Source organism: Choloepus didactylus, chromosome 23 (genome assembly GCF_015220235.1).
Source record: "Choloepus didactylus isolate mChoDid1 chromosome 23, mChoDid1.pri, whole genome shotgun sequence".
NCBI classification, from domain to species: Eukaryota; Metazoa; Chordata; class Mammalia; order Pilosa; family Megalonychidae; genus Choloepus; species Choloepus didactylus.
In genome coordinates this window covers 26,990,061-27,017,896 of record NC_051329.1, presented here as the reverse complement: position 1 = coordinate 27,017,896, position 27,836 = coordinate 26,990,061, and the positions used below count along the sequence as shown (strand labels likewise).

General features: G+C 43.1%; 1 protein-coding gene across 1 annotated transcript in view; it reads left to right on the top strand.

Moving 5' to 3' along the window:
* The window catches only part of THOC5 (THO complex 5), a 37,384-nt gene that overhangs the window by 6,282 nt on the left and 3,266 nt on the right, over positions 1-27,836 (top strand). The window contains exons 5-18 of the mRNA XM_037817222.1: positions 116-213; positions 3,775-3,921; positions 6,122-6,236; positions 10,454-10,586; positions 12,561-12,638; positions 13,978-14,018; positions 14,263-14,362; positions 16,424-16,532; positions 20,184-20,285; positions 20,866-20,962; positions 21,578-21,692; positions 22,973-23,076; positions 23,221-23,308; positions 25,922-26,037. Of these exons, the coding sequence (XP_037673150.1) occupies positions 116-213; positions 3,775-3,921; positions 6,122-6,236; positions 10,454-10,586; positions 12,561-12,638; positions 13,978-14,018; positions 14,263-14,362; positions 16,424-16,532; positions 20,184-20,285; positions 20,866-20,962; positions 21,578-21,692; positions 22,973-23,076; positions 23,221-23,308; positions 25,922-26,037 (1,443 nt within the window). The remainder of the gene's footprint in view (positions 1-115; positions 214-3,774; positions 3,922-6,121; positions 6,237-10,453; positions 10,587-12,560; positions 12,639-13,977; positions 14,019-14,262; positions 14,363-16,423; positions 16,533-20,183; positions 20,286-20,865; positions 20,963-21,577; positions 21,693-22,972; positions 23,077-23,220; positions 23,309-25,921; positions 26,038-27,836) is intronic.

Here is a 27,836-nt window from a genome sequence, read left to right as displayed (position 1 = left end):
TTCCTGTTCCCTGTTCCCTTCTTAATTCCTTTTACCTCTTCTCTGAGTCTGCTGCCACTCTGCTCCACTCACCCCTGACCTTCCCTGCTCACCTCTGACCTTTTCTTCCTTTCAGGCTAAGCAGAAAGTTGATGCCTATCACCTGCAGCTACAGAACCTTTTATACGAGGTGATGCACCTGCAGAAGGAGATCACCAAATGCTTGGAGTTTAAGTGAGTTTGGGAGGAAAGGGCTTTGGCAAAGATGGTCTGTTGGTAACTGTTTTTTGCTACCTGGCTCAGTGTGTTCTGACCTCTTAAAAAAAAAAAAAAAAAACCTGATGAGCTTAGAAGACTGCAGGATCTGGAAGAAGAATTACTTTGAGCAGAGAATCAGAAGCAGTAGTTTTAGGCTGCACAAAGAACCTCAGAAGCCTGTCTGACCCCTTTCAGTTTTGAGCTCTGCACCTGGTAAAAAGCACTTTCTTTCCCCAGCAAGGGCCTTAATGTACAAATTTGATTCCTGAGCATGTATGTGAACAACTGACTTCTAGTCTCATCCTTTTAACCTTGTGGTCCAGTTTTCCTCTCTCAAGTCTCAGCAATTCATTTCTGCAAATGTATTTTATTCATTGCAACCTGAACTTCTCATTGCATAACTGCCTTTGGTGAACAATCTACAGTTTGTCAATATCCTTCTTAAGATGAGGCGAAACAGCTGAGACTGGAGGGATGAGGAGGAGGAGGGAATAGACAGGGAAAGAGAATCGACAGTGTTCTTGCTTGGTCAGACCTATTTGTGCAAACTGAAAGGAGGCAGGTTTTATTTTGAAACAAATTTGAGATGAGGGGGACCACATTAACCTCTTTTTAATAGTGATAATGCTGATTTTTGAGAAGCATTTTATTTGTTCCACAAGTTCATCACATAATAGATAAATATTAATAGAGGTGAAATCTGAATAAGGTCTATACCTGAATTAATAGTATTCTGCCTATGTCAGTTTCCTGGTTTTGACAGTGTACTGTGGTTGGATAAGATAGTATCATTGGGAGAAGCTGGAAGAAAGATATACAGAAATTCTCTGTACTATTTTTGCAACTTGTTGTAAGTCCAAAATGATTTCAAAATGCAAAAGCTGTTAAAAAAAAAAAAAAGTGATACCCCGACCCATACCCGTTACTTAAGATGGAAGGAGAAAAATCCAGAATTCAGTGGGACTCTGTGGGAAGACAGGTGACTGCATTGAAGGAGGTTGGGCCCTGGAAATTGACAGTGTGGGTTCCAACCTCAGCTCTGCCATTCAACAGCTGTATGACCTTGGACAAACTGTGCTTACCTCTGGAAGTCTCTGTGTCATTTGAAAAATGGAGATGGAAATCCCCACCTCACAGAATTATTATGGAAAGTAAATGAGGGGAGGACAGCAGACGGTGGGTGCTTAGTACATGGTAGCTGCTATTAATGCGTACCATTACTCGTCACGACCTGAGCGCTCTACTTCGTTAATGGGGCCAAGAATATTGGATTTCTTCTCTCTTTTACACATATGTTGCTATATGTGCAACAATGAAAGCCTCCAGATCTTTTTGTTTCTTTAAACGTTTTATTTTGGAATTATAGAAATGATTTTTTTTTTAAATTTTATTGTGACATATGTACAACAAAATTTTCCATTTTAGCTACTTTCACTTACACAATTTGGTGGTATTAATTGCATTCACAGTGTTGTGCTACCATCACCACCATCCATTACCGCAGCTTTTCCATCACCTGAAATAGAAACTCTGCACCCATTATGCATTAACTCCCCATTCCCCACTCCCACCCCCAGCCCCTGGTCATTTGTAATCTGCTTTAATCTTGTAAATTTGTAGTCTAAGAATTTGAATATTCTAGATATCAGTGATATCATACCATATTTGTCTTTTTGTGTGTGTGTATTTTACTCAACATATCCCAGATTATTTTCACATCTGATTCTGCCATATTGGAATTTCTCCATCCTTTACTTATGTAGTTAAAGATTGTTTTTTTGTTAATTCTTACAGACTTGTTTAAGAAAGTCCATCTGCACTCTTAGTGAATTTAAAACTGGATCCATAAAATCTCTTAATGAGGGGGAGTCTCTACTCAGAGGGAGATGATGGGTTGGACTCTGAAATCTGATCCATACCCACCCCACACACAAGATGGTCCTCGTCCTTGAGGAATCTTCCTTCCTCCCATCTCTGCCAACACATGAGGAGTCTCCCTCCCTTACCAGCCTTTAAGGTTGGGATTTGATTTTATCGTAAGTGGTTATAGGATCCTTACTGTTTTGAGTTTCTTGTAGAAAGGAAATCGTTTCAGCACTGCCAAGCCAACCCACAAGAAAATAAAGAGAAATAGAAGGAAGGTACATTTTCATTTACAGTAAACAGAAAGTTTCTTCTTAATTAACCCCAATTAACAGCTCTGTTCTGGGAAAAGAGAGATCACTTTAATGTCAGAGAGTAAGTTAAAGCTCCTTGTTGGTTAGGAATCCCTTTGGCTGCAAGGAACAGAAATCCTCATTGTTCCCAAAGTGGCTTAGACATTTAGACAATTATTTTTCTCAAATAAAAGGTTTCCAGATGCTGGCGGTCCAAAGTTGGTGTGTCTGCTCTGTGATGCAGTGTTCTAGAGATATTTCCCTCATCGACTTTGTCACCATTAATGTTTTGGCTTTTTATCCTCATGGCTTTCACCCTATAGTCCCCAGTGGCTGTTGTGTCTTCAGGCCTCACATCTGCATCCCAGCAGGAAGGAGGAATAAAAGGAAGAGGGGAAAAAAAAACTTCTATATACATCTCATTGACCAGAACTGTGTCATTCCCCATCTCAAATCTACTAGGGAAGCTGGAAATGTGCACTTTTACTTTTTGAAGCCACTATTTTAGAGGTACTAAACAGAAAAGGTGATTGGGAAATGAAGTGGGGGTCAGCCACCCCAAAGTGCTTGCCACAGAAGGGGTTGTATGAATATCCTTCAGGTCAATTTTGACATTTGCTAACATTAATCCGCACTAAGAGCTTTGATGAGTTCCATACAACTTGGGATTTTTTCCCCCTTTAAGATCTAGTAAGTTTCCTTCCAAAATTTTGATGAGATTTCTTATTAAGAAACTCAAATCCTCCAAAAAGGATTCCCGGTTACTCTCAAAACCTCTGCAGATACTTATCAAGTCTCCCATATAAAAGGATTCCAGAGACCTTGTCTTGTCGCTGTCCTTTTTTTCTCTCCGTAGCGTTGTTTTTATGAATCTGCATCAGAGATCAATTTGGTGAAAACCAGCACGCTGAACTGTTTGCTGTTTTGTGCTCTATATTTCTCTGATGGACTTCTCACTGCCTCTTTGTCTCTAGTTCTCATTTAGGCAAGAAGATAAGGTTTTGAACTGAAGTGCAGACCTTTATGTTTATTTCTGTTAAATGACGTATTTCGGTTTCAGCTTGACAGTCCAGGCCTATGCTGTAGAGTTTTTATCTGACTCTGACAGCTGTTAGTGATTCTGCTCAGCTTGGAGACATCTATAAATGTGATGAGCATCCCTTCTAGGTCTTTAGTTATTTCAGGGATAAAACATTGGACAGCATAGATCAGAATCCTGTGGCACATCTCCAGCTACCTCCCTTCATAGTGAAATGGCCACTAGTGAGCATTTGCTGAGGAGACTGGATTCCAGGTTCCTGAGTAGTTGTAATCCAGGGCTAAGTGGACTACAGTTTGGGTTCCTGAGAGCAGCAGTTTGACATCTAGTTTTTGCCTATAGGTCAAAGCATGAAGAAATTGATCTGGTCAGTTTGGAGGAATTTTATAAAGAGGCTCCTCCAGATATTAGCAAGGCTGAAGTCACCATGGGAGACCCTCACCAGCAAACCCTTGCGCGTCTGGACTGGGAGCTGGAGCAGCGGAAAAGGTAGCACTTCCTGTTTCCTGACCTTGTTAACCTGTGTGGCCAACAGACCTTTAACTACAGGGAACAGTGCTTTGTCATGACCCAAGATGAAATAGCAAAGCACTTGTGGAACCAGCAAAGTAGTCTTGAAGACCAAATCCCATTTCATGATATCATTCAAACTTGGCCAGCCTCATTCAGGGATGGAGTTGGAATTGCTTAAGGCCATTAACAGAAAGTTGGAGTAACTTTTTTCCTTTACAGTTTTAATGCCTGAGACTTAAGTATCTTTTCTACCATAAATCTAATTTCATATTTTGCTTTTTCCTCTCTATATAAGTATATCCCTGTGTTATTAGAAAGCTATGTAGCATTGTCTTAGAAGGTTGTGTAACATTCCATTGTATAAACAAATTGAAATTCACATAATCATTTCCCTTTTGGACTTTTAGGTTGTTTGCATTTTTTTGCCATCATAAATAATGCTTCAAGGCACACCTTTACATATAAAATATTTCCATTTTAATAAAAATTAGTTGTAAATAAAGTGTCTATACTGTAATTTAATTTAGGCCTTTCTAAGAATAGAAAAATCATGATACAGTCCCTTCCATTCATCATGCCTTTTTCCTCTTTCACATTTGTACAAGAGTTCTAGGGCTTGTAATTGGCAAATATGCTGTTTTACTTTGGAGAAGTAGCTGTTTTTATTCCATGCCTTTTTCTGTTACAGAATGTATTCTGTGCCTTTAGTCCATGTTATGAACTTAATGAGCACTAAGTCGGTTCTTAGGGAATTGGTGTCAGTTTTTAGCAGATGGTGCTGGTCCATTACTCTCCTGTCCAGGCTGTCAGTTGCCTTGGATACAAGCTGAGCCATGAGTCTGGAATCTGTTCCCACCCTTCTCCATTCAGGCCAGCCTATAGGTCTTGCTTGGGTTGTGTGGCTGCTAGGTCCACATGTTTGTGAAAGTGTTAGGTCTAGACATGCAGTAAAGAAAACACAGGTGTTGGACTGGTGTTGATGTTGTCACAAACATTGGGACTGGCGGTTTGATGTGCTGAGCCCTCGAGCATGGGACTTGCCCTTATGAAGCTCATTACCACAAAGGAGAGTCTAAACTTGCATGTAATGATGCCTAAGAGTCTCCCCCTGAGTACCTCTTTGTTGCTCAGATGTGGCCCTCTCTCTTTCTAACTGAGCCATCTCAACAGGTGAACTCGCTGCCTTCCCCCCTACGTGGGACCCGACTCCCAGGGGTGTAAATCTCCCTGGCAATGCAGAATATGACTCCCGGGGATGAATGTGGACCTGGCATCGTGGGACTGAGAGTATCTTCTTGACCAAAAGGGGGATGCAAAATGAGACGAAATAGTTTCAGTGGCTGAGAGATTTCAAATGGAGTCGAGAGGTCACTCTGGTGGACATTCTTATGCACTATATAGATAACATCTCTTAGGCTTTAATGTATTGGAATAGCTAGAAGTAAATACCTGAAACTACCAAACTCCAACCCAGCAGTCTGGACTCCTGAAGACGATTATATAATAATGTAGATTATAAGGGGTGACAGTGTGATTGTGAAGACCTTGTGGATCACACCCCCTTTATCTAGTGTATGGATGAGTAGAAAAATGGGGATAAAAACTAAAGGACAAATAGGGTGGGATGGGGGGATGATTTGGGTGTTCTTTTTTCACTTTTATTTTTTATTTTTGTTCTGGTTCTTTCTGATGTAAGGAAAATGTTCAGAGATAGATTGTGGTGATGAACGCATAACTATGTTATCATACTGTGGACAGTGGATTGTATATCATGGATGATTGTATGGTGTGTGAATGTATTTCAATAAAACTGAATTTAATAAAAAAAAAAAAAAAGAAAAGAAAACACAGGTGTTCCTTAGCAGTTAAGAGCAGAGGCTCTGGAGTTGGGCACATACTCAAAGCCCAGCTCTGTACTTACTCCTAGCTGGATGAGGTTCTTATCTCCCTGAACCTTAGTTTCCTCCTTTGTGGATAATAAAAGTTCCTACCTTTCATGGTTTTTATAAGGATTTAATGTGATAGTGCTTATAAAGAGGTCATCAAAATTCCCGGCATGTAATAAGTGCTTGATAAATATTAGCAGTAAAACATAGCTGCTTTTACTAGGTGGAGCCTGACAGTGAACAGTTTCCCTGGAAGTATTGGGTTACAGTGCTCTGTTCTTCCCCAACAGGCTGGCCGAGAAGTACCGAGAGAGCTTGTCCAACAAGGAGAAGATCCTTAAAGAGATTGAGGTGAAGAAGGAGTACCTGAGCAGCCTCCAGCCTCGCCTCAACAGCATTATGCAGGTGAGGCTCCACACCCTTTGGCTTGCCTTCACCACCTGATGAGACAAGAGGCCTCCAGCAGCCATGTCACCGTTTGGGTTTTGCTGGGTCTGCTACCCTAATCCGTGATACAGTACAGTGCAAAGACAGTCTTATCTGCATCCTACCCATGTGGTACAGTAAGGTTGTATGCTAGGTAGAGAAAACCCTGGCCAGATGGGCTCAGGAACATTTACACACATTTACCTGGGATGTTTTCTTTTCACCCAGAGCGTCCTCCAGGTAAAACACTATTTCAGACTGTGTAAATTTGGTTTACCCCTGCATGCTCTCACAGCCCAGTAGCCTCCCAGCATCTAAACGTGCTTCTCATGGATGTCTATTAGGCTACCTACCTTATGCACCTCAGAGACAGATGCTCAGCAGATCCTCCTACTTTGAAAAGAACTTTGCTTATATGTGGAAGCTATTAGGTACCATAGAAGGAAAAGTCCCCACTTTATCCATAAAATATTATGTCCTTCTATATAGGTGACCTGGGTTTTGTTTGCTTTGTGAAGGCAGATTTGGTCTAAATCCTTATAATTTTATGAAGCAAGAGGAACTTTGTAAAAGGACACTAGAAAAATTGTAAATTTAGTTTTCTGGTATTTGGCAAGATCTTCATTTCCTCCTGTTCTAGTTTGCTAATGCTGCTGGAATGCAAAACACCAGAAATGGACTGGCTTTTATAAAGGGGGTTTATTCAGTTACACAGTTACAGTCTTAAGGCCATAAAATGTCCAAGGTAGCACATCAACAATCGGGTACCTTCACTGGAGGATGGCCAATGGCGTTCGGAAAACCTCTGTTAGCTGGGAAGGCATGTGGCTGGCGTCTGCTCCAAGTTCTGGTTTCAAAATGGCTTTCTCCCAGGACGTTCCTCTCTAGGCCTCAGCTCCTCTTCAGAATGTCACTCTTAGTTGCTCTTGGGGCGTTTGTCCTCTCTTAGCTTTTCCAGAGCAAGAGTCTGCTTTCAGTGGCCGTCTTCAAAGTATCTCTCATCTGCAGCTCCTCTCTCAGTTCCTGGGCATTCTTCAGAGTGTCCGTCTTGGCTATAGCAAGCTCGCTCCTCTGTCTGAGCTTATATAGTACTCCAGTAAACTAATCAAGGCTCATGCTGAATAGACAGGGCCACACCTCCATGGAAATTATCCAATGAAAGATCTTGCCCTCAGTTGAGTGATCATATCTCCACGGAAACATCCAATCAAAAGTCTCCAACCCAATCAACACCAATACATTTCCTGCCCACGCAAGACTGCATCAAACATAATGGCATTTTGGGGGATGTAATACATCCAAACCAGCACACCTCACTTCAATTCTAAGGATAGAATTAGAATTGTTAACAGAGGTATTCTCCAGTAGCACCTGATCATAGGAATAAAAGAAAATAGAAACTAAGTGTCATGTTTCAACATGTTTAAATTTTCTCCTATTAGTCAAAAACTCTAAATGTCCCTAAAGTAAGATAAAGATTAAATAAATTGTATGGTAGAGCTTTGCCACTGTGATGGACCTATGGAACATCATACCACTAATAGGATAACTTCACAGAAATGAGATCTATTGTATTATTAAAACAAAATGCAACTTGTAGAATATATAATATGATGACCTTTATGTACCTTCGTTGATAAAGTTTCTAGATAGATATATACATGTATGAGCCATGTATATGCTTAGCAAAGTCTGTATCCATACCAAATCTTTAACCAAACCTTTAAAAATGGACTTGGGATTTTTACTTTAGAACTTAAGACAACTTCTTTTTTCCTTTTTTTTTATTGTGAACTTTAACATGTATACATAACAGTGATAACTTTCAATGTACGATTTCACAAGTAGTTAGAGAGCAAATCTCAAAGAATGTCATGGATCATAGTTTCACGACTAAAGCCATTTCCATTATTGTAAAATATAACATACATACAGAAAGGTGTCATCTCTCAATGTACAGCTCAACAAGGAGTCATATAGGTAATTTCAAAAATTGTTATGGGTACAGTTCCACAGTTTCAGTTCTTTCCTTATTATGCAATACAAGGTATATAAAGAAAGGTGAAGACCTTCAAGGCACATTCAACGAGCAGTTATAGAGCAAATCACAAGGGATGCTATAGGCTACAGTTCCACCATGTCATTTACCTCTTCCAGCCATTCCAACACCCCAGCATCCAAAAATATATATGTAATTATATAAAGTTTCAGTATTCATAGACCTTTGTTCAATCTTATCTTGTTTGTTGCTACCCCTTCCTCTCACTTAATCTCTTTCTCCATCTTCAGGGGTATCTAGGCAGTGAGCACCCTAACTTGTTCATATTAAACAGGGGTGTCGACAGTATAGGGAAGGGGGCCGCATCTGACAGTTGATTTTAAAGAGGCTTTTGCCTCTGTTTTCAGGACTTGAAGACAACTTTTTAAAACAATATGCATGTATTAATTATTTGACAAATTGTTTTTATTGAACTAAAACATACATATCAGAAAGCATACAGCTCAGTAAATATTCACTAAGGGAACACATCCATGTGACCACGCAGATCAGGAAAAGAATGTTCCCCTTCCAGAAGCCCCCTTACATCCTCTCCCAGTCACCATCATTCCCCACCTTCCACCCCCACCCCAGCCCACCTCCAGTTACTGTTATCTTGACTTCTAATATCAGAAGTTAGTTTTGCCTGTTTTTGAACTTTATACAAACAGAATCATATCACATATGTACTCTTTTGTGTCCCGCTTCTTTTGGTCGGTATCACATTTGTGAGATTCATCCACATTGTTGCAAATATCATTTCGTTTCATTGCTATTTTTTGTTTGAATTTGGTTATTTCTAGTTTGAGGCCATTATTAACAATGCCACTATCAACATTCTTATTTGTGTTCTTTGGTGTATGATACACATTTCTGTTGGATATATACCCAGGACATAGCTGGGACATACAGTATGCATATATTTAGCTTTGGCCACTAGCACTGTATGAGAGTTACAGTTGCTCTGTATCCTTGCCAGCACACATCATCATTCTTCTTCATTTTAGCTGCTTGGGAATGTATCTCTTTATGGTTTTAATTTTCATTTCCCTGGGGACTAATGATATTGAGCACACCTTTTGGATAACCTCGTTTGTGAAGGTCCCTTTCTAGTTTTTTGCCCATTTTTCTGCTGGATAACTTGGAGTTCTTTATGTATTCTGAGATGTCATATATATATGTAGATGTCTTTTCCTATGCTGTGACTTACTTTTCACTGTTGTAATGGTATCTTTTGGTGAACAGATGTCTTTAATTTTAACGTGGTCCAATTATCAGTCTTGTCCTTTTTCATTAGTGCTTTTTGTACCTGTGTAAGAAATCTTTCTCTATCCCAAGATCGTAAAGGTATTCTCCCTTTTTTTCTTATATGAGCTTTATTGTTTACCTTTCATATTTAGATCTATAGTCTCTCTGCAAGTGATTTTTCTATATGGTGGGAAGTAAGGGTCAAGATTCTTTTTTTTTTCCATTTGGTAGTCAGCTGACCCATTTATTATAAAAGACCATTCTTTTGCCCCACTGTTCTGCACTGCCACTCTCATGCATGTGTGGATCTGTTTGTGATCTGTTTGTCTCTCATTGTGCCAGTAACATGCTCTTTTATTTATGTAGTTTTATCAGAAGTCACGATGCCCAGTGATGTAGTCCTCCAGCTTTGTTCTTCTGGATAGTCTTGGTTATTCTAGCCTCTTTGCATTTACATATAAGTTTTAGAATCAACTTATCTGTTTCCATCTGCTGGGAATTTGATTGGATTGCATTGACTCTGTATATAAATTTGGGAAAAATTGACATCTTGACAATATGGAGTCTTTCAGGCCATTAATGGGATCTGTATCTATTAGTTTAGATTTTTTATTTCTCAGGTCTTTGTGTAGAGGCTTAAATGTCTTTTTTTCTTTATTAGGTTATTTGATGTTTTCTTGGTACTTCTGGGAATAGTATCTTTATAATTTCGTTTTCTTACTATTTGTTCTGGTAAAAAGAAATACAATTGATTTTTTATATTGACTTTTTATTCACCTATTAATTCTATTCGTTCATCATGTATCACTTCTATAAATGTAAAAACTGAGTATAGTAATTAAGCAGCCACATGTTCTTTTGTGGACTGTCTAAAAATGAAAAACAAAAATCCTTCTTTTGTTGTGTGCAGGCTTCCCTCCCGGTGCAGGAGTACCTGTTCATGCCATTTGACCAGGCTCACAAGCAGTATGAGACAGCTAGACACCTGCCGCCTCCCCTGTACGTCCTCTTTGTCCAGGCCACTGCATATGGGCAGGCCTGCGGTGAGTAAGGGGACTGGGTATGGAAGAGGGGCTGTGGGAAGGGAACAGCTGTGAGCCCATTTTAGTCATTTGGAAACCCAGCCTGCTGAGGAAAGCTCTCTGGCCCTGCTCAGAGCCCTCAGATGACAAGCCCTTACTTCCGCACTGCACCACCCAGCACGCCTGCTTTGACCAGCTGGCCTGAGGCTGGGCTAACCTGAAGGGCATTTCAGAGTGGGCTGGCTGTTGGGTACAGAACCCAGGCAGCTGGCCTGGGCTTCCAGCTGGCCGCCATGCTCACCTTCTCCCATCAAAGCATTCTTGGCCAGTGCCTCTTGCTCACTTCAGAGATGGGCCTGGTAAACACAGGTCCCAGCTAGCTCACCCAGACTGTTCTTGTTTCCTGAGTCAGACTGCATGTTGTTACAGTGAACTGCTAAGTTAGAGGATGTGTCCTTGTTAAGCTTAAGGGCATCCGTGATTCCACTAGGGTTTTGAGAAGTTGTGGAGACCCTGCCTCTTGCCCTAATGCAGCTTTCACGCAGCACATAAACTTTTCCTCCCCACTCCGATCCCCCCACCACAGCAGACATACATTGCAGCAGTGCATGCCTCTCCTCAGCCGTGCACACCGATGCATTACCATCTCTTTTCTGTATCTTCCTGGCTCTCTGGTCTTCTCCCTTCCCTTTGTTCTCCTTCCTGTTTCCATCATCAGCTCACATGAATTCCTCCTCCCAGCCCCCTAGGCAGGGTGAGTAATTTCCTTTTCATTTGAGTTTAAAATCCACCTGTTTCCATTTCCATTTTACTGTAGAATTTCAGAGTCAAAAGAGAAGCATAGTAGTTTGCCAGTGGTTGGTGGGGGCAACTAGCTTGTTTGGGGTGGTGTGTGATAGTTCATATTGGGTTGTCAGGAATAGGGCAGTAGTTGGCTGCTTGGGGATAGAATCTCAATGGCTGCCACTTGGGGGAAGTTTGCCATCCTTCCTTAGTGAGGTTGAACAAACTGTTTCAGGTTCCTGTGACTATCAGTGCCCTGACAAATGGAGCAGGAGGGGGAGGTGAGCAGTCTAGATCTAGAGAGTTCCACAAAGACAGGCCCAAGCTGTCACTCACTGAGGTGTAAGTACTGGTACACAGAAAGGCAGTTAGCTTAGTGCTTGAGATGATGGGCCTAATTGAATAGAACTGGTTTTGAATTCCAGCTTATCTGCTTCCTGGCTGCAATATCTAACTTCTCTGAGCCTTAATTTTCTCGTCTGTAAATGGCTATAATAATAACCCTGGAGGGTTGTTGTGAGGACTAAAAATTAATTTTTCTTATAATTTTATAATGAGAATTATAAGCATCAGCTTATTCAGTTCTCACTACCTAATAGGGCAGATACTCTCGGCAAGTCCCCATTTCATAGATGTGAAAATGAGACTCAGAGAAGTAACATAACTTTACCAGTCCTGTGTTGGGAAGTGATGGGACAGGGACTCAGGCCTAGGACGGGACTAGAGGTCCAAGTTCCTACCCACTGTCCTGCTGCCTCCCAGCTGAATGTGACAATGCCAGCCATATGCTTGGCAGAGTGCGGAGCAGAGAATTAGCGCTTTTTCAGGTGAGAACATTGTTTCTGGGATGTCAACAGTAATGGGCTTCTGGATGAGACCTTTAAGAAATTAGAAGAGCTCCAGGCAGCTTTAGGCCCTAGGTTTGAATTTCTGTACCTTGGTGTAAAACCTGAAAAGAGATGTTCACAGCTGGTTTCAGGTGATGCTTGTCCAGTAAGCTGTACGCTGGGGTCTTTGTTCTCTGTATGAAAGAAAGACTTAGATCTCCAAAACCACTTTGTTCCTCTTTATCTGGAGCATGGGCTTTTGCCCTCCCATGATTAGTCAGTAAGGAGCTGAGGCAGAAGCAGTAGAGATGCAGTCCCAGAGCTGGCCTACTTGTGTAGCTCTTTTCCTCAGCAGCTTCCTTACGACGAGTTTTCTTGCCCCCAGATAAGACATTGACTGTGGCAATTGAAGGCAGTGTGGACGAAGCCAAAGCTCTGTTCAAGCCTCCTGAGGACTCCCAAGGTAATGTGATGGTTGGGTTGCCTCCCTCAAAGGTCGTTTGAAAATTCACCCTTCTGGTTCTGTGTAGCAGGAAGCTTGACTTTAATGTCTTAATGCTCTGGGGTGGACAGGGAAGAAAGCTGGTCTGTAGTCACAAAGTACTGCCTTTGGATTGCAGCCCTGCCACTTTCTAGCTCAATGATGCTGGGAAAGATATTTAACATTCCCGAGTCTCAGTTTTACTCATCTGTAAAAAGGGAATAGTAATGCCTCATGTAGACTTACTATGTGGATTAAATGAGGTAATGCATGCGAGGCCCTTAGCACTATCCTCAACATGTAAGAACTCTTCAAATTATGTAAGCTGTTGTTATTATCACTGTTGTTATTTATATTCCCTATTACTGCTACCACCACCACCAGCGAAGGGGCTTGTGGACCATGAAAATGAATTAAAAAGTCCTTTAAGAAACAGGCGTGGTTGGGTTACAGGTCATTCTTATTTTCTTTCTTTTGTGTCACTCTGTTTTCTATATTGAATCAGAAGCAATGAATGAATTTATTGTTTATTCTAAAGAAACCCTTTGCAGGAAGCTAAGTGTCTTTAAGCCCCTTTATTTTTTTTATTTTTTTTATCATCATTTTTTTGAGATATATTCACATACCACGCAGTCATACAAAACAAATCGTACTTTCGATTGTTTACAGTACCATTAAATAGTTGTACATTCATCACCTAAATCAATCCCTGACACCTTCATTAGCACACACACAAAAATAACAAGAATAATAATTAGAGTGAAAAAGAGCAATTGAAGTAAAAAAGAACACTGGGTACCTTTGTCTGTTTGTTTCCTTCCCCTATTTTTCTACTCATCCATCCATAAACTAGACAAAGTGGAGTGTGGTCCTTATGGCTTTCCCAATCCCATTGTCACCCCTCATAAGCTACATTTTTATACAACTGTCTTCGAGATTCATGGGTTCTGGGTTGTAGTTTGATAGTTTCAGGTATCCACCACCAGCTACCCCAATTCTTTAGAACCTAAAAAGGGTTGTCTAAAGTGTGTGTAAGAGTGCCCACCAGAGTGACCTCTCGGCTCGTTTTGGAATCTCTCTGCCACTGAAGCTTATTTCATTTCCTTTCACATCCCCCTTTTGGTCAAGAAGATGTTCTCCGTCCCACGATGCCAGGTCTACATTCCTCCCCGGGAGTCATATTCTACGTTGCCAGGGAGATTGACTCCCCTGGGTGTCTGATCCCATGTACGGGGGAGGTTTAAGCCCCTTTAAATCCTTTGGGTTGAGGTGAGCATTTTGGAACCACTTGGCTTAAGCTGCTTTCTCTCTGTGGCTGCAGATGATGAGAGTGATTCGGATGCTGAGGAAGAGCAGACAACGGTGAGAGCCATTTCCTCTTGTGGGGGCGCCAAGCAGTTGTACTGGGTCCTCCTTGTTTGTGGGTGCTGTCTTTCCTAGGAAGCAGAAGAAAGAGGTTTGGAAGAAAAGGTTTCTAGAGCCTGGTACTTGGATATCTGAAGTAGCAGTTCCTAGGGGACAGTGCTGAGGCCCTGGCGGCAGGGAGGAGGAAGGGGGAGATTCAGATGATCAGTGCTTATTGGCTGGGCTCTTTCCCTTTGTTCAGAAACGCCGGCGACCCACGCTGGGAGTTCAGCTGGACGACAAGCGCAAAGAGATGCTGAAGAGGCACCCGCTGTCTGTCATGCTCGATCTGAAGTGCAAAGGTCTGGCCACAGCAAGTCCAGCATGCATCTTTCTCTGGGGGTTCCTGTAGCACCTAATAGCTCAGTCAGCTGCAGGTGCAGAGAGGCAAGCGAGAGGCCTCTTGGCCCCAGAATATTCTAGTTTCAGACGTCTCTGGTTTTCCTCATTGCTTTACTTAGAGGTGTTTGATTTTTTTTTCCCCAAACATTAACCATAACAGCGTAGCAGCAAAATTCTAGGCATATGAGGAAAACTCAGTAAAATGACACCTCTTTCTGAATTTGATGATTCAAGTACACAGAATACATTGCAAGAGTATGTAGATTTTGAGCGATTTGACCAACATGCTTTATTTTATAGATATAAGCAGAACTTTGTATTCTGCAGAGAATGTATGTATGCTCTGAAACTGCTTTTGAACAGAAAAAGTAGTGTGTGATAAATCATTCCAGCAATACAAGAGTTAATAGGGGAATTTAAGCTTCCCTTTCATCCCAGACTTCCAGACCCCCGACCCCAGTCCTCAGTCTTACCCCCACAACAAGCATTGTTAAGGGTTTCTTGTCTTTTCTAGAAATAGTCTGTGCATTTAGGAGCTTTTATGCAAGTGGATGTTTATCCCTGCCCCCCTCCCCTCCCCTCCCCGTTTTTTTATACAAGTGGAAACATCCTCTAAATGCTGGTTGTCTCGTTGCCTCTTTTAGACTTATAGGAGAGTTACAAAGATGATACAGAGAGATCCCATATTCCTTCCCCTAATGTTTGCGTCTTATTTAACTGGAGTACAATTATCAAAACCAGTTATTAACTTTGTTAGTTCAATACTACTAACTAAACTACAGAATTTATTCAGATTTCCACCAGTGTCCATTTTCTGTGCCAGGATCCAGTCTAGGATACCACATTGCATTTAGTTGTCATGTTCCTTGGTCTCCTTGTCAGTGACACTTTCTCAGTCTTTCCTTCTTTCATGATTTTGACACTTACAGACTATCTCTCAGTTTGGGCTTGTCTGTTGTTTCTTCATCATTAGACAGAGGTTATGGATTTGGGGAAAGAATACCACAGATGATATCTGTTCTGGTTTGCTGATGCTGCCCATTATACAAAATACCAAAAATGGATTGGCTTTTATAAAGGGGGTTTATTTAGTTACAAATTTATAGTTCTGAGGCCATGAAAGTGTCCAAACTAAGGCATCAACAAGAGGATACCTTCAACGAAGAATGGCCGATAGCATCCAGAACCCTCTGTCAGCTGGGAAGGACATGGCTGGCGTCTGCTGTTCCTTTGCTCCTGGGTTGCATTTCAAAATGGCATTCTCCAAAATGCTTCTGGGTTTCTCTTACCTTCCCCGGGGTGAACGCTGGGCTTCATCTTTTAGCTTAGTATCGCCAAATGTCCTTCTGTTTGCATATCCAAGTGTCTCCAAACTTTAGCAAGCATCAGCGAGCATCTGGGTCTGTGTCAGCTCTTAGCTTCTGTCTTAAATACCCACCCTGAATGGGTGGGGCCACACCTCCATGGAAATAATCTAATCAAAAGTATTACCCACAGTTGGGTGAGTCACATGTCCATGGAAGCCCTCAATCAAAAGGTTCCACCCTAATCAAAAGACTAATAAATCTGCCCCCACAAGATTGCATTAAAGAACATGGCTTTTTGGAGGACATAATATATCTAAACTAACACAACATCTGTGTATCCTTTCACGGGTACATGTCGATCTGTCTTGTTACTGGTGATGTTAACCTTGATCACTTGGTTAAGGTGGTAACTGACAGATTCCTCCACTATAAAGCTACCACTTTTTCCTTTCCATTCTTTATTTGCTAGAAGCAGTTTACTAAGTCCAGCCCACACTCAAGGAGAGGGAAATTTAGCTCTACCTCTTAGAGGGAGGCTATCAAAGAATTTGTGGACATTCTTTTTGCTTTTTTTACTCAACATTATATTGCTATTCAGTTTTTGTTTTTCTAGTAAGAGATTTACATAGCCTCCTTGAATTTCTTTTCTGCGGTACCGTTGATTCTGCTCTAGTGTTTTACTCATGAATTAACGTCTCCTCCTCCCGCCTCCAGATGACAGTGTGCTTCACCTGACCTTCTACTACCTTATGAACCTGAACATCGTGACAGTAAAAGCCAAAGTGACAACTGCCACAGAGCTGATCACGCCCATCAGTGCAGGGTATTTGGGGTAGTATGGGGGGGCGGGCATGGGGATGGGGCCTCTGATGAAAACTGTGGTGCTGAGCTGCTCTTGATTCCTCGCTCAACTGGCTTCACAGAGGTTCATGGCTACGTTGACTTCTGTGTTGTGTACACCCAGCCTAGACATCCTGGCACACCACTGACTGGTGTTAGAAAGCATTCACTGACTTCAGTTTGTGAAGTCCAGTTACTACATGACAGATGACAAGAGCAGCTCTGGAGTATTTGCAAATTGCATAGGCGGGGGAGAGTACCAGCTTTTTATAACCAGTGGAAAGAGTTTGAGTGTCAAAATTAGATTTGGCAGACCTTATCAGGTTGACATGTTTAGGCTGCTCTTTTCTCTTTCTATCCCAAGGTGCTAGGATTTTCGCTTATCAGTTCAGCTTCATCCCAGGCTGTCCTTTCCTGGAGGTGGAAGGAGAGACCGTGGTGGGTTGCTGTCTAGGGTTTGAGGAGAGATCAGAGGCACAGTAATGAACATCCCCAGAGAGCCCCTGACCATGGCAGTCTTGTTGCAGCCAGGGGTGGGGAGCAGGGAGAGCCAAGAGTGCCTGGGGGTAAAATAGCCTCCACTTACAAAAGCACTGCCCCAGCCTGGCACTGCTCCTGGCACCACACCTATGTGGTCCTGCTGAGACCTCATCTTGTCAGCTGTAGAAAGACTGGTGGGGCAGGGTTCTTCCCATGGCTGCCTGATGCAGGGGCACCCCTGGGTTTTAGACCTTGCACTTAGAGCCTGCCCCGTCTTCAGCCACTGCCTGGGACCCTGTCCTTGAGAGTTGTTAGATCTCCCAATGGCACTCTGGATGAAATTGACCCTGCTCCCAGCCGACCTCAGCAGAGCGAGCCCAGGGCTTGCTTCTTCAGAGCACCTAGATACCCTGCTCAGCCAGGGCTCTCGGTCCAGTGAGCAGTGGCCAAGGCCCTTGGGAGCCCTGGTCATGGTAGAGCTTCTTGTCTGGAGCATTCCGCCTGCTCACTTCTCAGCTGCCTGACCTACTAATAGCAAGCCTACAGGCTGGCCTTGATTGCATGTATAGCTCTAGCTCCTCGCTAAGCTCCTTATGAGCAACAATGGAGGCAGCACTGCAGACTGTTTACGAGGTGGAGCTCAGAGTCAGAGCTCAGGCAAATCCTGGTACTGCCCCTCACAGCTGTGTGTGTACCTTTAGGCAAGTCACCTGGCCTCTGAGTGTTTCCTCGCTCTGTGGCTGTTAATTGTAGTGTCCCCACACAGGAGCTGGTGAAGCAGGAGCTGATGAAGCACTTGGCAAATGACTGGTGTGTTTATCATCTTTAGCTCATTTAACTCTTGCAGTAACTCCACCAGTTAGATCTTATTGTCCCCATTTTACAGATGAAGAAACTGAGGCTGTGGAGAGTTCAGGGGCTTCCTCAAGGTCACAGGTAGTGAGTGGAGAGTGTTGATTCAAAGTTGGCTAGATGTTTGTTGCCAGTGTACCATACTACTTCCATCACCCAGGTCCCAAAGAGAGAGGAGACATAAAAGGAAGCACCATGTGAAACCAGGGGTTGTCTAGCTTAGCACCCTATTTTACAGATGGGGAAACTGAGATCCAGGGGGCATATGGCCCATTAGTGAAACCCTGGGCCTACAACCTGAGGCTCCAGGCTCCCAGAGGCCTATGCGTTGACCCTGTGGAGACACTAGCCTGATATCCATTCTTCTAAAACGTAGGGCTACTTCTTTTCCCCAATAAAATCGCAATATAGTAATTCATTACTGTACATTAATGATGTATTAATATCATCTAATGTCCACTCAGGGTTCAAGTTTTCTTGATTTTCTCATAAATGTTGTTTGTTGTTTGGATTTTACAGTTCATGTTTTGAATCTGGGTCTCTCTAAGATGCACACATTGCAATTAGGTAAAGCTGTTCCCTGGCCTGTTTTCATCTGAATGTTCTCACCATCTTTTTTGTCCTTCCCATTCATTTGTTGAGGAAAGGGGATTGTCTGCTCCACAGAGTTCCCCATGTGTGGATTTTGATGACTGCACCCCTGGGGTACAATTTAATATGTTGTTCTTTCCCCTTGTTGTTCCTGTAAATTGGTAATTAGATTTAGAGGTTTAATCAGATTCTATTTTGATTTTGGATGGGGGAGGTGGGAGGCAAGACTGTCACAGATGTTATTGGGTACTTCTGTCAGGAAGCACAGTGCTGTCTCTATTTTGTGATGTTAGCAGCCATTGACGACTGTTGCCTAGATCTTTTAATTCATTAAGGGACTAAAGCTTTTAATACAGGCATTTTAAGCATAATTATACCAACATTGCTAAATTTTCCTTGAGAAATTATTTTCCAGCATGATCTTCATTAGGTCAGTTTAATTCATTAGTCAATTTTTTCATTAAGCCATTTTTAGTCATTTTCTACTTTTATTTTACCAAGTTTTAAAAATCCCTTCTTTTCCATTAAAATTTTATAACAAAGAATAAATGCATTGAACAGTTTTTTTGTTTGTATCATATTTATGACCATATATAGCCTCCCCTTTTATGGCTATTATTTCTACCAAGTTCATTTTTCTTGAGCTACATATTGCAGATCTAAATTTTGTCAAGACAGTTTCATTCTTCTGTCAGGCTTTAACAATTAAAAAACTTTATCATGTACATTTTTAGCTCTTCTATTTTATTTTGGTTCATTCTTTCTACCCATAACAGTCGGCGAACATTGGCTAAAAGTCTGGAAATTTGTGTTTTCTAGCCAGATCTCCATGTAAGGCAGTGAAGTGGGCAGAGACCTTTGGGGCACAGGGAGACTCTGGACAAGACAGAACAGGGACAAGCCAGAGGCCACCAGCATGCTGGTGCTGGGGTCAGGGCGCCCCTTGTCTGGCCTGAGCTGCTCCTGCTGCTACTCTTGGAAAGGTGAAAAAGAGTGCCCCTGTTGGTTCAGGGAAGAAATGGGCTTTGTCATCCTTTGTGATACAATTAATACATTATCCTCCACACCACAGCGGGGCCATCTCTTTTCTGCTTGTCATGTTTAATTACAGACTGTGCCTTAACCATTCCAGCTGGCTGGCAGTGGTGTCATTGTCTCCCTCTGCTTACAGTGCTGGGTCACCTTGTCTCCAGGGCATGTGATTATATCTTTTTTGGGGGAATATAAAGGGAAGTATAAATTTCTATGTGATTAGCATGTGATTTGGTCAAAACAAGCTAGGCACAGCAAGAGAGCAGCACACTTGTTCTCCCTAAAATGAAAAGGAGTGCATTCTGCTTCTATGAGAATTGTGATAAATTCTATTGCTAGTGTCACTGGGACTTTGCTCCCTGTGCTATATAACTCTTCAAGAGATTGGTTTTAAAAAAAATAAACCTGGTGGTTAAGGGTACTATTGTCTTTAATCAGACAGTGCAAAATCCTGGCTCCACCACTTGCCAGCAGTGTGTTCTCAGACAGGCCACATCTTTCAGAGCCCTGAGGCCCTCCTCTGTAAAAGGCATAGGGTGGTGAGCATGCAGCGGGTCCAGCCCACAAGAAGCATAAGGGGTGGCATTGAGCGTCCACGGGTGGCATTGCCACCCCCCAAATGCGCAAGGCCTACCTCATTGACCAGCCTTCTCACTGCAGCTTCTTCTCACTTTTCCAGTGACTTGCTCTCTCCTGACTCAGTCCTGAGCTGTCTGTATCCTGGGGATCATGGAAAGAAAACTCCAAATCCAGCCAATCAGTATCAGTTTGATAAAGTTGGGTGAGTCACCAGGGTTTCTTCCTCTCCCAGCCTCTCTGTTCTGAGTTTCTTTGGTGTCCAGAGCTCAATGTTAAAGTCCTATGAGGGTCAGAAATTGTCTAGAAGGGTGGGGGGACCGCAGGGCAGGAGGGTACGCCCTGCCCAGAGAAGGGAACACGTGCTCTTTCCTGCTTATGAGGCAAAAGAGGGAAGTCACGGTGTGGCAGGAGGATCAAAACTCTGTGAATATGATAAGAACATGCGATTAAAAATTTTTCTTTTAATACCTTAAAACTCGGTATACCACTATAACTTTGAATTTATTTCAAAATTAAAAAAAAAAAATCGGTAGACCAATAAGTGCCTTTTCATTTGAGATTTGCATGAGTCGAGTGCTGCAAAGGGAAAGAGAAAAGTGAATGTGGGAGAGATGAAATTCACAGTAGAGAACTGATGAAGTCAAGAGGGCCTTGAAGGCAGCTTGGGCTGTGAGCATGGCTGAGCCTATTTGTGGGAGATGGGAAGATGGGAGAAGGGCTGTATTCTGGGACCACAGCAGAAATTACATACAAACCATTTCATCCTGTGTTCTTTTCTGCAGCATCCTGACGTTGAGAGACTATGTACTTGACCTAGGTCACCCCTATTTGTGGGTCCAGAAGCTGGGTGGCCTCCACTTCCCCAAAGAGCAACCCCAGGTGTGTTCACTGGTCTGGTCTCTGTGTCTGAGGAACCCTTTTTTGTCTCCCCCTGTACATACTTAGAGAGGCCTATGATGGCGTTTTGGGGCTTGGAGCTAGCCATTCTGCTTTATTTGGGGCTCTGGCCTGTCCTCTCTCAGCTCAGGAGAACATGGGTCTGCAAGGAGACCCCATCACTAAAATGTCTGAGGCCTGGAAGCATTTAGATGCCTTTGGCCTTCTTCCTGAACCTAGTGCCCTCTACATCAAAGTAACATAGGTACTTGTTCTGAGTGCAGCAGAGCTTTGAGCTCTGCTGCCCTCAGTCTTGTGTACAAGGATGCCAAAAATGATGAATAAATAGAACACCAGGGCAGCCAGTGCCTAGGTGAAACTTTCTTCCTCTCAGGAGCTGACCGCAGCCTTTTGAGAACACATAGCTTGTATCATTCCAGCTGGGACTCTGCGTCCAGCCTGTTACGGCAGGTAAACCCTGCCATTCCCAAAAGGCACCTCTGTCAGGGCGTGGGTGGGCTAAGCTGCCACAGTTCAGCAAGTCCTGGGGGAGAGGTGGTGCCTGGAGAAAGAGAGAGGGAGCACTCACCAGTGTGTGCCACTCACTGTCATTAACAGCACACAGTGATCGCTGACCACTCACTGAGCGCCAGCCACATGGAGACCACCATGAAACTTCTGAAGACCAGGGTGCAGTCCCGCCTGGCCCTCCATAAGCAGTTTGCATCCCTGGGTAAGCTGGTGTGGGGCTGCAGCTTGAAAGCCACCTGGACAACACAGGGGAAGGAACAGCTAGGCCTCTCATTCAGAGCTCTTGAAGCTGGATGACAAATCGGGGCTGGATTCCCAGAGTTGGGGAGGGCCACTGGTGAGAGCCAGCAGAGGTCCAGCTCCCTCCAGGGCCATCAGGACTGGCTCTACCCTCAGAGAGGACACCCAAAGCCTTCTGGGCAGCACAAATTAGGAGATGGTCAGGAGAGGCTTGTGCTCTCAGTGCATCCCAGACTTCGGTGTACTTTTGACAGGTAGGTAACAGCAGCTTAATTCTTGGCCTGTGAGTGTGGTGCTGGGGGGAGAACAATGAACACAGCCTTTGTGGAGTTCACATTCGGTTTATTTGAAATATAGTTGCCCAGAGATCCACCCCCTCATCTCCATCCCCAAGATCCACTAAACTGATGTTCTCCAGAGTTCGGGGCCCCTGCTTTCTCATATGCTCTCAGCTGATTCTGATGAACCACTGCCCTAGGTGGTGGTCCTATGGGACTTCTTTTAGTGTATTTATTCAGCAAATAACTGTCAGGTGCCTACCATGTACAAGGCATGTGCAGGGTGGTTGGAGTTAAGATCTTTCTGGTCTAAAACAGTCCCTGTTAGGAAAGGCATTGCGTTTCCAGGACCATCTGAGACCTCAACCCCAGGCCAGCGGTCACTGATCTCTCCAGGCTGGCCCAGCTTTCCATCACGCCATGCTTGGAGGGTGCTGAGGGTAGTTTGTCCCAGGGTTGGATGGCTGTCTTCCTGGATAGCATTTACTGTGTTGGCATCTTTGCTTATTGAAACACCAGCAGGAATGTACCCTGGAGCAGTTCTCCAGCTCTTCTCCCTTGGCAAAGGAACTGACAGAGAGTATACTTTGATTTACTCTGTCAAGGTCAGCAATGACAACACAGCCCTCGCAGCTATTTGAGCTAATTAACAGTCACTGCTGCAGAGGCAGTGTCACTGGCTCTGGCTGCAGGGGATTTTGTTCCACAGACCATCATTTGCGTTAAGGATGAAGCACCGTGGATACTAGTGCTGGATCTGGCCATGTGCACATCGCTCTAGGTGAAGGTCAGGTGGGTGTGGCTACCTTCCTGGTACACCTTGACCTGGGCACTTGCTGTGTACCAGGTGTACTGTCACCTGGCAGGGCCATCAGAGCCTTCCAGAGAGCCCCAGGAGTATGTGGTTACCCAGCTGTGGCACCTGGTTTCTACCTGTGACCCCACCTGTCTCTTTCACTTTTAGAGCATGGCATTGTACCAGTTACCAGCGATTGCCAGTATCTCTTCCCTGCAAAGGTTGTCTCTCGCCTGGTGAAGTGGGTGACGCTTGCCCATGAGGATTACATGGTAGGTGGAGGGGCGTCAGGTCACCCTTGCTGTCCAGGGGACTGCAGGCTCACGTCATCTTTGAACTCCTGCCCTTCACCTGAACGATAAGGGATTTGACTAGCAGAGCCTGCAGTTCACTCCCTGTTTTTGTGACTGTTTCAGGAGCTGCATTTCACCAAAGACATTGTGGAGGCAGGACTAGCTGGGGACACTAATCTCTACTACATGGCCCTTGTTGAAAGGGGCACAGGTAATTGCTCTACTGATCACATTGGTTCCAGGCAAGGGAAGCCACTAAGAATAAAACCTCCCTGGGGGTTGTCAAAGCAAGCAAAAGATCTGGAATCCTGCCAAGGGGACTTAACAAATAGCAATGGTTGGGATAACTACCACTGTGTGGGGACTTAGTGGCACAGGCACATACATACGTGCTTTATCTAGTGTAATCTTCCAAGCAGACCTGGGAGTGGGAATATCATTCCCATGTTTAGAGGTAGGGAAATTATGGCTTAGTCACAAAGCCAGGAAATGGTGGATTCAAACCCAGCTCTGACACCTGGACCCCTGAGCCTGAGCTCTTAGCCCCTTCATTCTTCCGCTCTCTTGACCCAGACATCCCGTTCCCACTCTTCACAGAACGGCAGAGGTGTCACCCTCTCAGGCTGTGAAATTGGACCTCCCTCCCTATTCTCCAGAATTTCGGCCCTCATTTTAGAGGCATTGAAAATGATTCTGATTCTGCCAGATCCAGTGCTGTGGTCTAACTGCAGTCTCAGCAGGCCTGGCATTTCCGCAGGACCCGGCCGCCTGAAGCTTGGTGCTGTGGCCACTGAGCCAAGAAAGGAGTCTGTAGTTCCAGTCCAGGGCAAGAAGTAGAAGGAAAGGTCGAAGCCTTTGATAGTAGCGTCTCTCTCTCCACCCACTTTCTTCCCCTCTCCCTCTTTTTCCTCCGTGTCTTTTTTTATAATGTTCTGAAGGAAGTCAATATTTCAGTTGAAGTCCCTCAATCCCATTTTATCCCCTTCCACATAATAGGCAGCCATTATTTAGAATTTGTGCCTTTGTTCCCATCCTCACCCCTTTGCCTTTTTAAAAAATATGTTTACCTCATCCCTAAACAATATAGAGTACTGTTTTAAAAGGACACAAAACATTGAGTTCAAGAATTAAAAGGCCCGAAGGCTGGGAACTGACTGGAAGAGATCACTCCTTCCTGGTTGAGCTGATGAAAGCTTGGAAAGATGACAAGTATTTTAGATTAATGCATAGGATGAATGTGATATTAAGTAAAATTTTCATGGGTTGCATTCTAGAATTTGAAAAATTAAGAGTGAAATTTAGATGAATAGATGGTAAGAACTGCAAATATATATATTCTTTAAATTATTTTACAAAGGATACATTTGAAAACTTTACCTAGTACAGATTAAAAACAAATCAGTGAAGAGATAAACCTAGAAATATATACAGACCATTGTAACAGAAACAACACAACAGTAGGGAAAGGAATTATTTTTTAGTAGATGTTTTGACCTTCGGGGAAGAATTATCTTAATATCTCCTGTCATATGTTATTTGAAATACTGGTGGGTTAAACAGTTAAACTTTTTTTTTTTCTTTTCAAAAATCACTAAAAAGGAATGGTGTATCTCCAGCCCTTTGCTAGAGAGGAGGTAAATGCCATCTCATTGAAAAAGATAAAGAGAAAAAAGGAATATATTCAGGTATACAAATATTTAAAGATAATGACCACAGGCTCTGATATCAGGCATTTCTGGATAAACTCAGCACTGCTACTTGGAGGCTGGTGGACCTTAGAGGTTTCAGTCAAGAGCCTCAGTTTCTTTATATACAAAATGGGGATGATAACAATGGTCCCCGTCTCATAGGATCTGTCTTAGTTGACCGGGGCTGCTGTAACAAATCCCTCACACAGTTTGCTTAAACAACAGGAATTTAATTGTCTCACAGTTTTGAAGGCTAGAAGTCCATTATCAAGGAATTGGCAGGCCAAGGTTTCTCCCAAATCAATAGTCTACTGTTGGTGGCTTGCTGGCAGACAGTCTAGACCTCTGTCACCTGGCAATCTCCTTCAGTCTCCTCCTGCGGCTTCTACCTCTGCGTCCAAATTTCCTTAGCTTTTAAGGACTCTGTTCTAGGATTAAGGCTCACCCTGATTCAGTTTGGTCTCATGTTAATAGGATCTTCGAAGATCCTATTCACAAATGAGTTCACACCCACAGGACAGGGTTAGGACTTAAACATGTCTTATGGGGAATCGTTGTTAGGGTTGCTGTTAGGATGAAATAAAGCATATGTAAAGAGCTGAGTGTGGTGTCTAGAACAGGGTAAGTGCTTAATAAATGCTACCTATTAAAAAAGAAAGTTCTGCATAACAAAATATATGTAAATAAAAGGAACAGAACAGGGAAAATGTATTTGACTGATGTAGCAGCTAATATGCGGTATTGTTGAAAAGTAAAACCAGATTGTAAAAGTTGACACGGAAAAGTCCTTAACCTTCTGGCAAATTTAATGCCAGTGAAAATGATCTTCTGTCAAGGTAGCAAAGAGAAACCTTGAGCAAACCCAGTGTGCACTGGACTCTGGGGAGCCACATACCTCCCTGGCACAGGAAATAGATCAAGGTCCTTGGAGGGACCAGTTACTGGGCCTCACATTCTGCAACCTGGCAATTCTACTTTAAGAACAAAAGTATAACTCAGTTAGTACCAAACTGCCCTTTGCAGCACTTGGATTAACATGAGACATTTGAGCTAGCCTCAGGAATGCAATGGGGAGGTACCAAGGCCAGCAAGCTGGGTCTAGAACTGATCTTTTCTCCTCTCCCCTCCCTTCCCAGCCAAGCTCCAGGCCGCCATCGTGCTGAACCCTGGCTACTCCTCCATCCCACCCATTTTCCAGCTCTGTCTGAACTGGAAAGGGGAGAAAACCAACAGCAACGATGACAATATTCGGGTAAGGCCTGGTGGGGGGCGGGGAGGGGAAGAGCAGGAGAGCCTTCTCGGGCAGGTGGACAGTGGCAGGACCTGCTGCAGCTGAGGGCTGGGACACTGGTTTAATTGCCAGACAGAGGCTTTTGCCAGGTGTTCTAGTTTGCTAATGCTGCAGAATGCAAAACACCAGAGATGGATAGGCTTTTATAAAACGGGGGTTTATTTCACTACACAGTTACAGTCTTAAGGCCACAAAGCATCCAAGGTAACACCTCAGCAATCAGGTACTTTCACTGGAGGATGGCCAATGGAGTCCGGAAAACCTCTGCTAGCTAGGAAGGCAGCTGGCATCTGCTCCAAAGCTCCGGCCTCAAAACTGCTTTCTCCCAGGACGCTCCTTTCTAGCAAGCTTGCTTCTCTTCAAAACATCACTCCAGCTGCACTCTCTTTCCTCTCTCTGAGTCAGCTCATTTATATAGCGCCACCAATCAAGGCCCACCCCAAATGGGTGGGGCCACGCCTCCATGGGAACATCTCATCAAAATTATCTCCCACAGCTGGGTGGGGCACACTCCAAGCAAATCTAACCAACACCAAAACTTCTGCCCCACACAAGACTACAAAGATAATGGCATTTGGGGGACACAATACACTCAAACCGGCACACCAGGATTTGTAGACTTTGTTGGAAGCTGCATGAAATAGTAGTGGAAGAAGACTAGGCGCATCTCACCCACTTAACTAGCTTGGGATCCACAAGTTTCTCCATTTATAAAATGGGGATAAAATAAATACCTGTCTTGAACTTCTGTGAAAACACAAATAAACTTAAAAGCGGTGGAGAGGCACTGGAATGAAAGAATGCATGAAATCATTGCAGCTGTTAAGTATCGTTATACTTGTTGATTTGATTTGGCTTATGGCTGTAATATATATATATATATATATCTTATTAGACAGTTGTAAGTTTAAGTTTATAAATATGGTCTTAATTTTTATCATGGTAACATATATAAAACATAAAATTTCCCATTTTAACTACTTTTGTGTGTACAATTCAGAGGTATTAATTATATTCACAATACTATGCCACTATCACCCCCATCCATTACCAAACTTTTTTATCACCCTAAACAGAAACTCTGAACCCTTTAAACAATCAGTCCCCATTGTCCCCACCCCTAGCTCTAGAAAACTTGTATTCTATTGTGTATGAATTTGCTTATTCTAAGTATTTTTTCGTATAAGTGAAATCATATATTTTTCTTTTTGTGTCTGGCTTACTTCATGCAACATGATATCATTAAGGTTCATCCATGTTGTAACATGTGCCAGCATTTCATTCCTTTTTATGGCTGAATAATCTTCCCTTGTGTCAATATACCAATTTTGTTTATCCATTCATCTGTTGATAGATACTTGGGTTGTTTCCTTCTTTTGGCTATTGTGAATAATGCTGCAATGAAAATTGGTGTACAAACATCTGTTCAGGTTCCAGTTTTTAATTCTGTGGGGTATATTCTTAGCTGTGGGATTGCTGAGTCATACTGTAATTCTATGTTTAACTTTCTGAGGAACCGCCAATCTGTTTTCCACAGCACCTGCACTATCTTATATTTCCACCAACAGTGTCCTAGGGCTCCATGGCCATCCTGGTGGGTGTGAAGCAAATCTCATTGTGGTTTTAATTTTCATTTCCCTAATGGATAATGATGTACCTCTTTTCATATGCTTATTGTATGACCTTTTATTTTTAACCCTAGCACCTTCTGACTTGGATCTTTTCTTGAGGATGTCTTTTCTGCACCGTGTCTTCTGAGT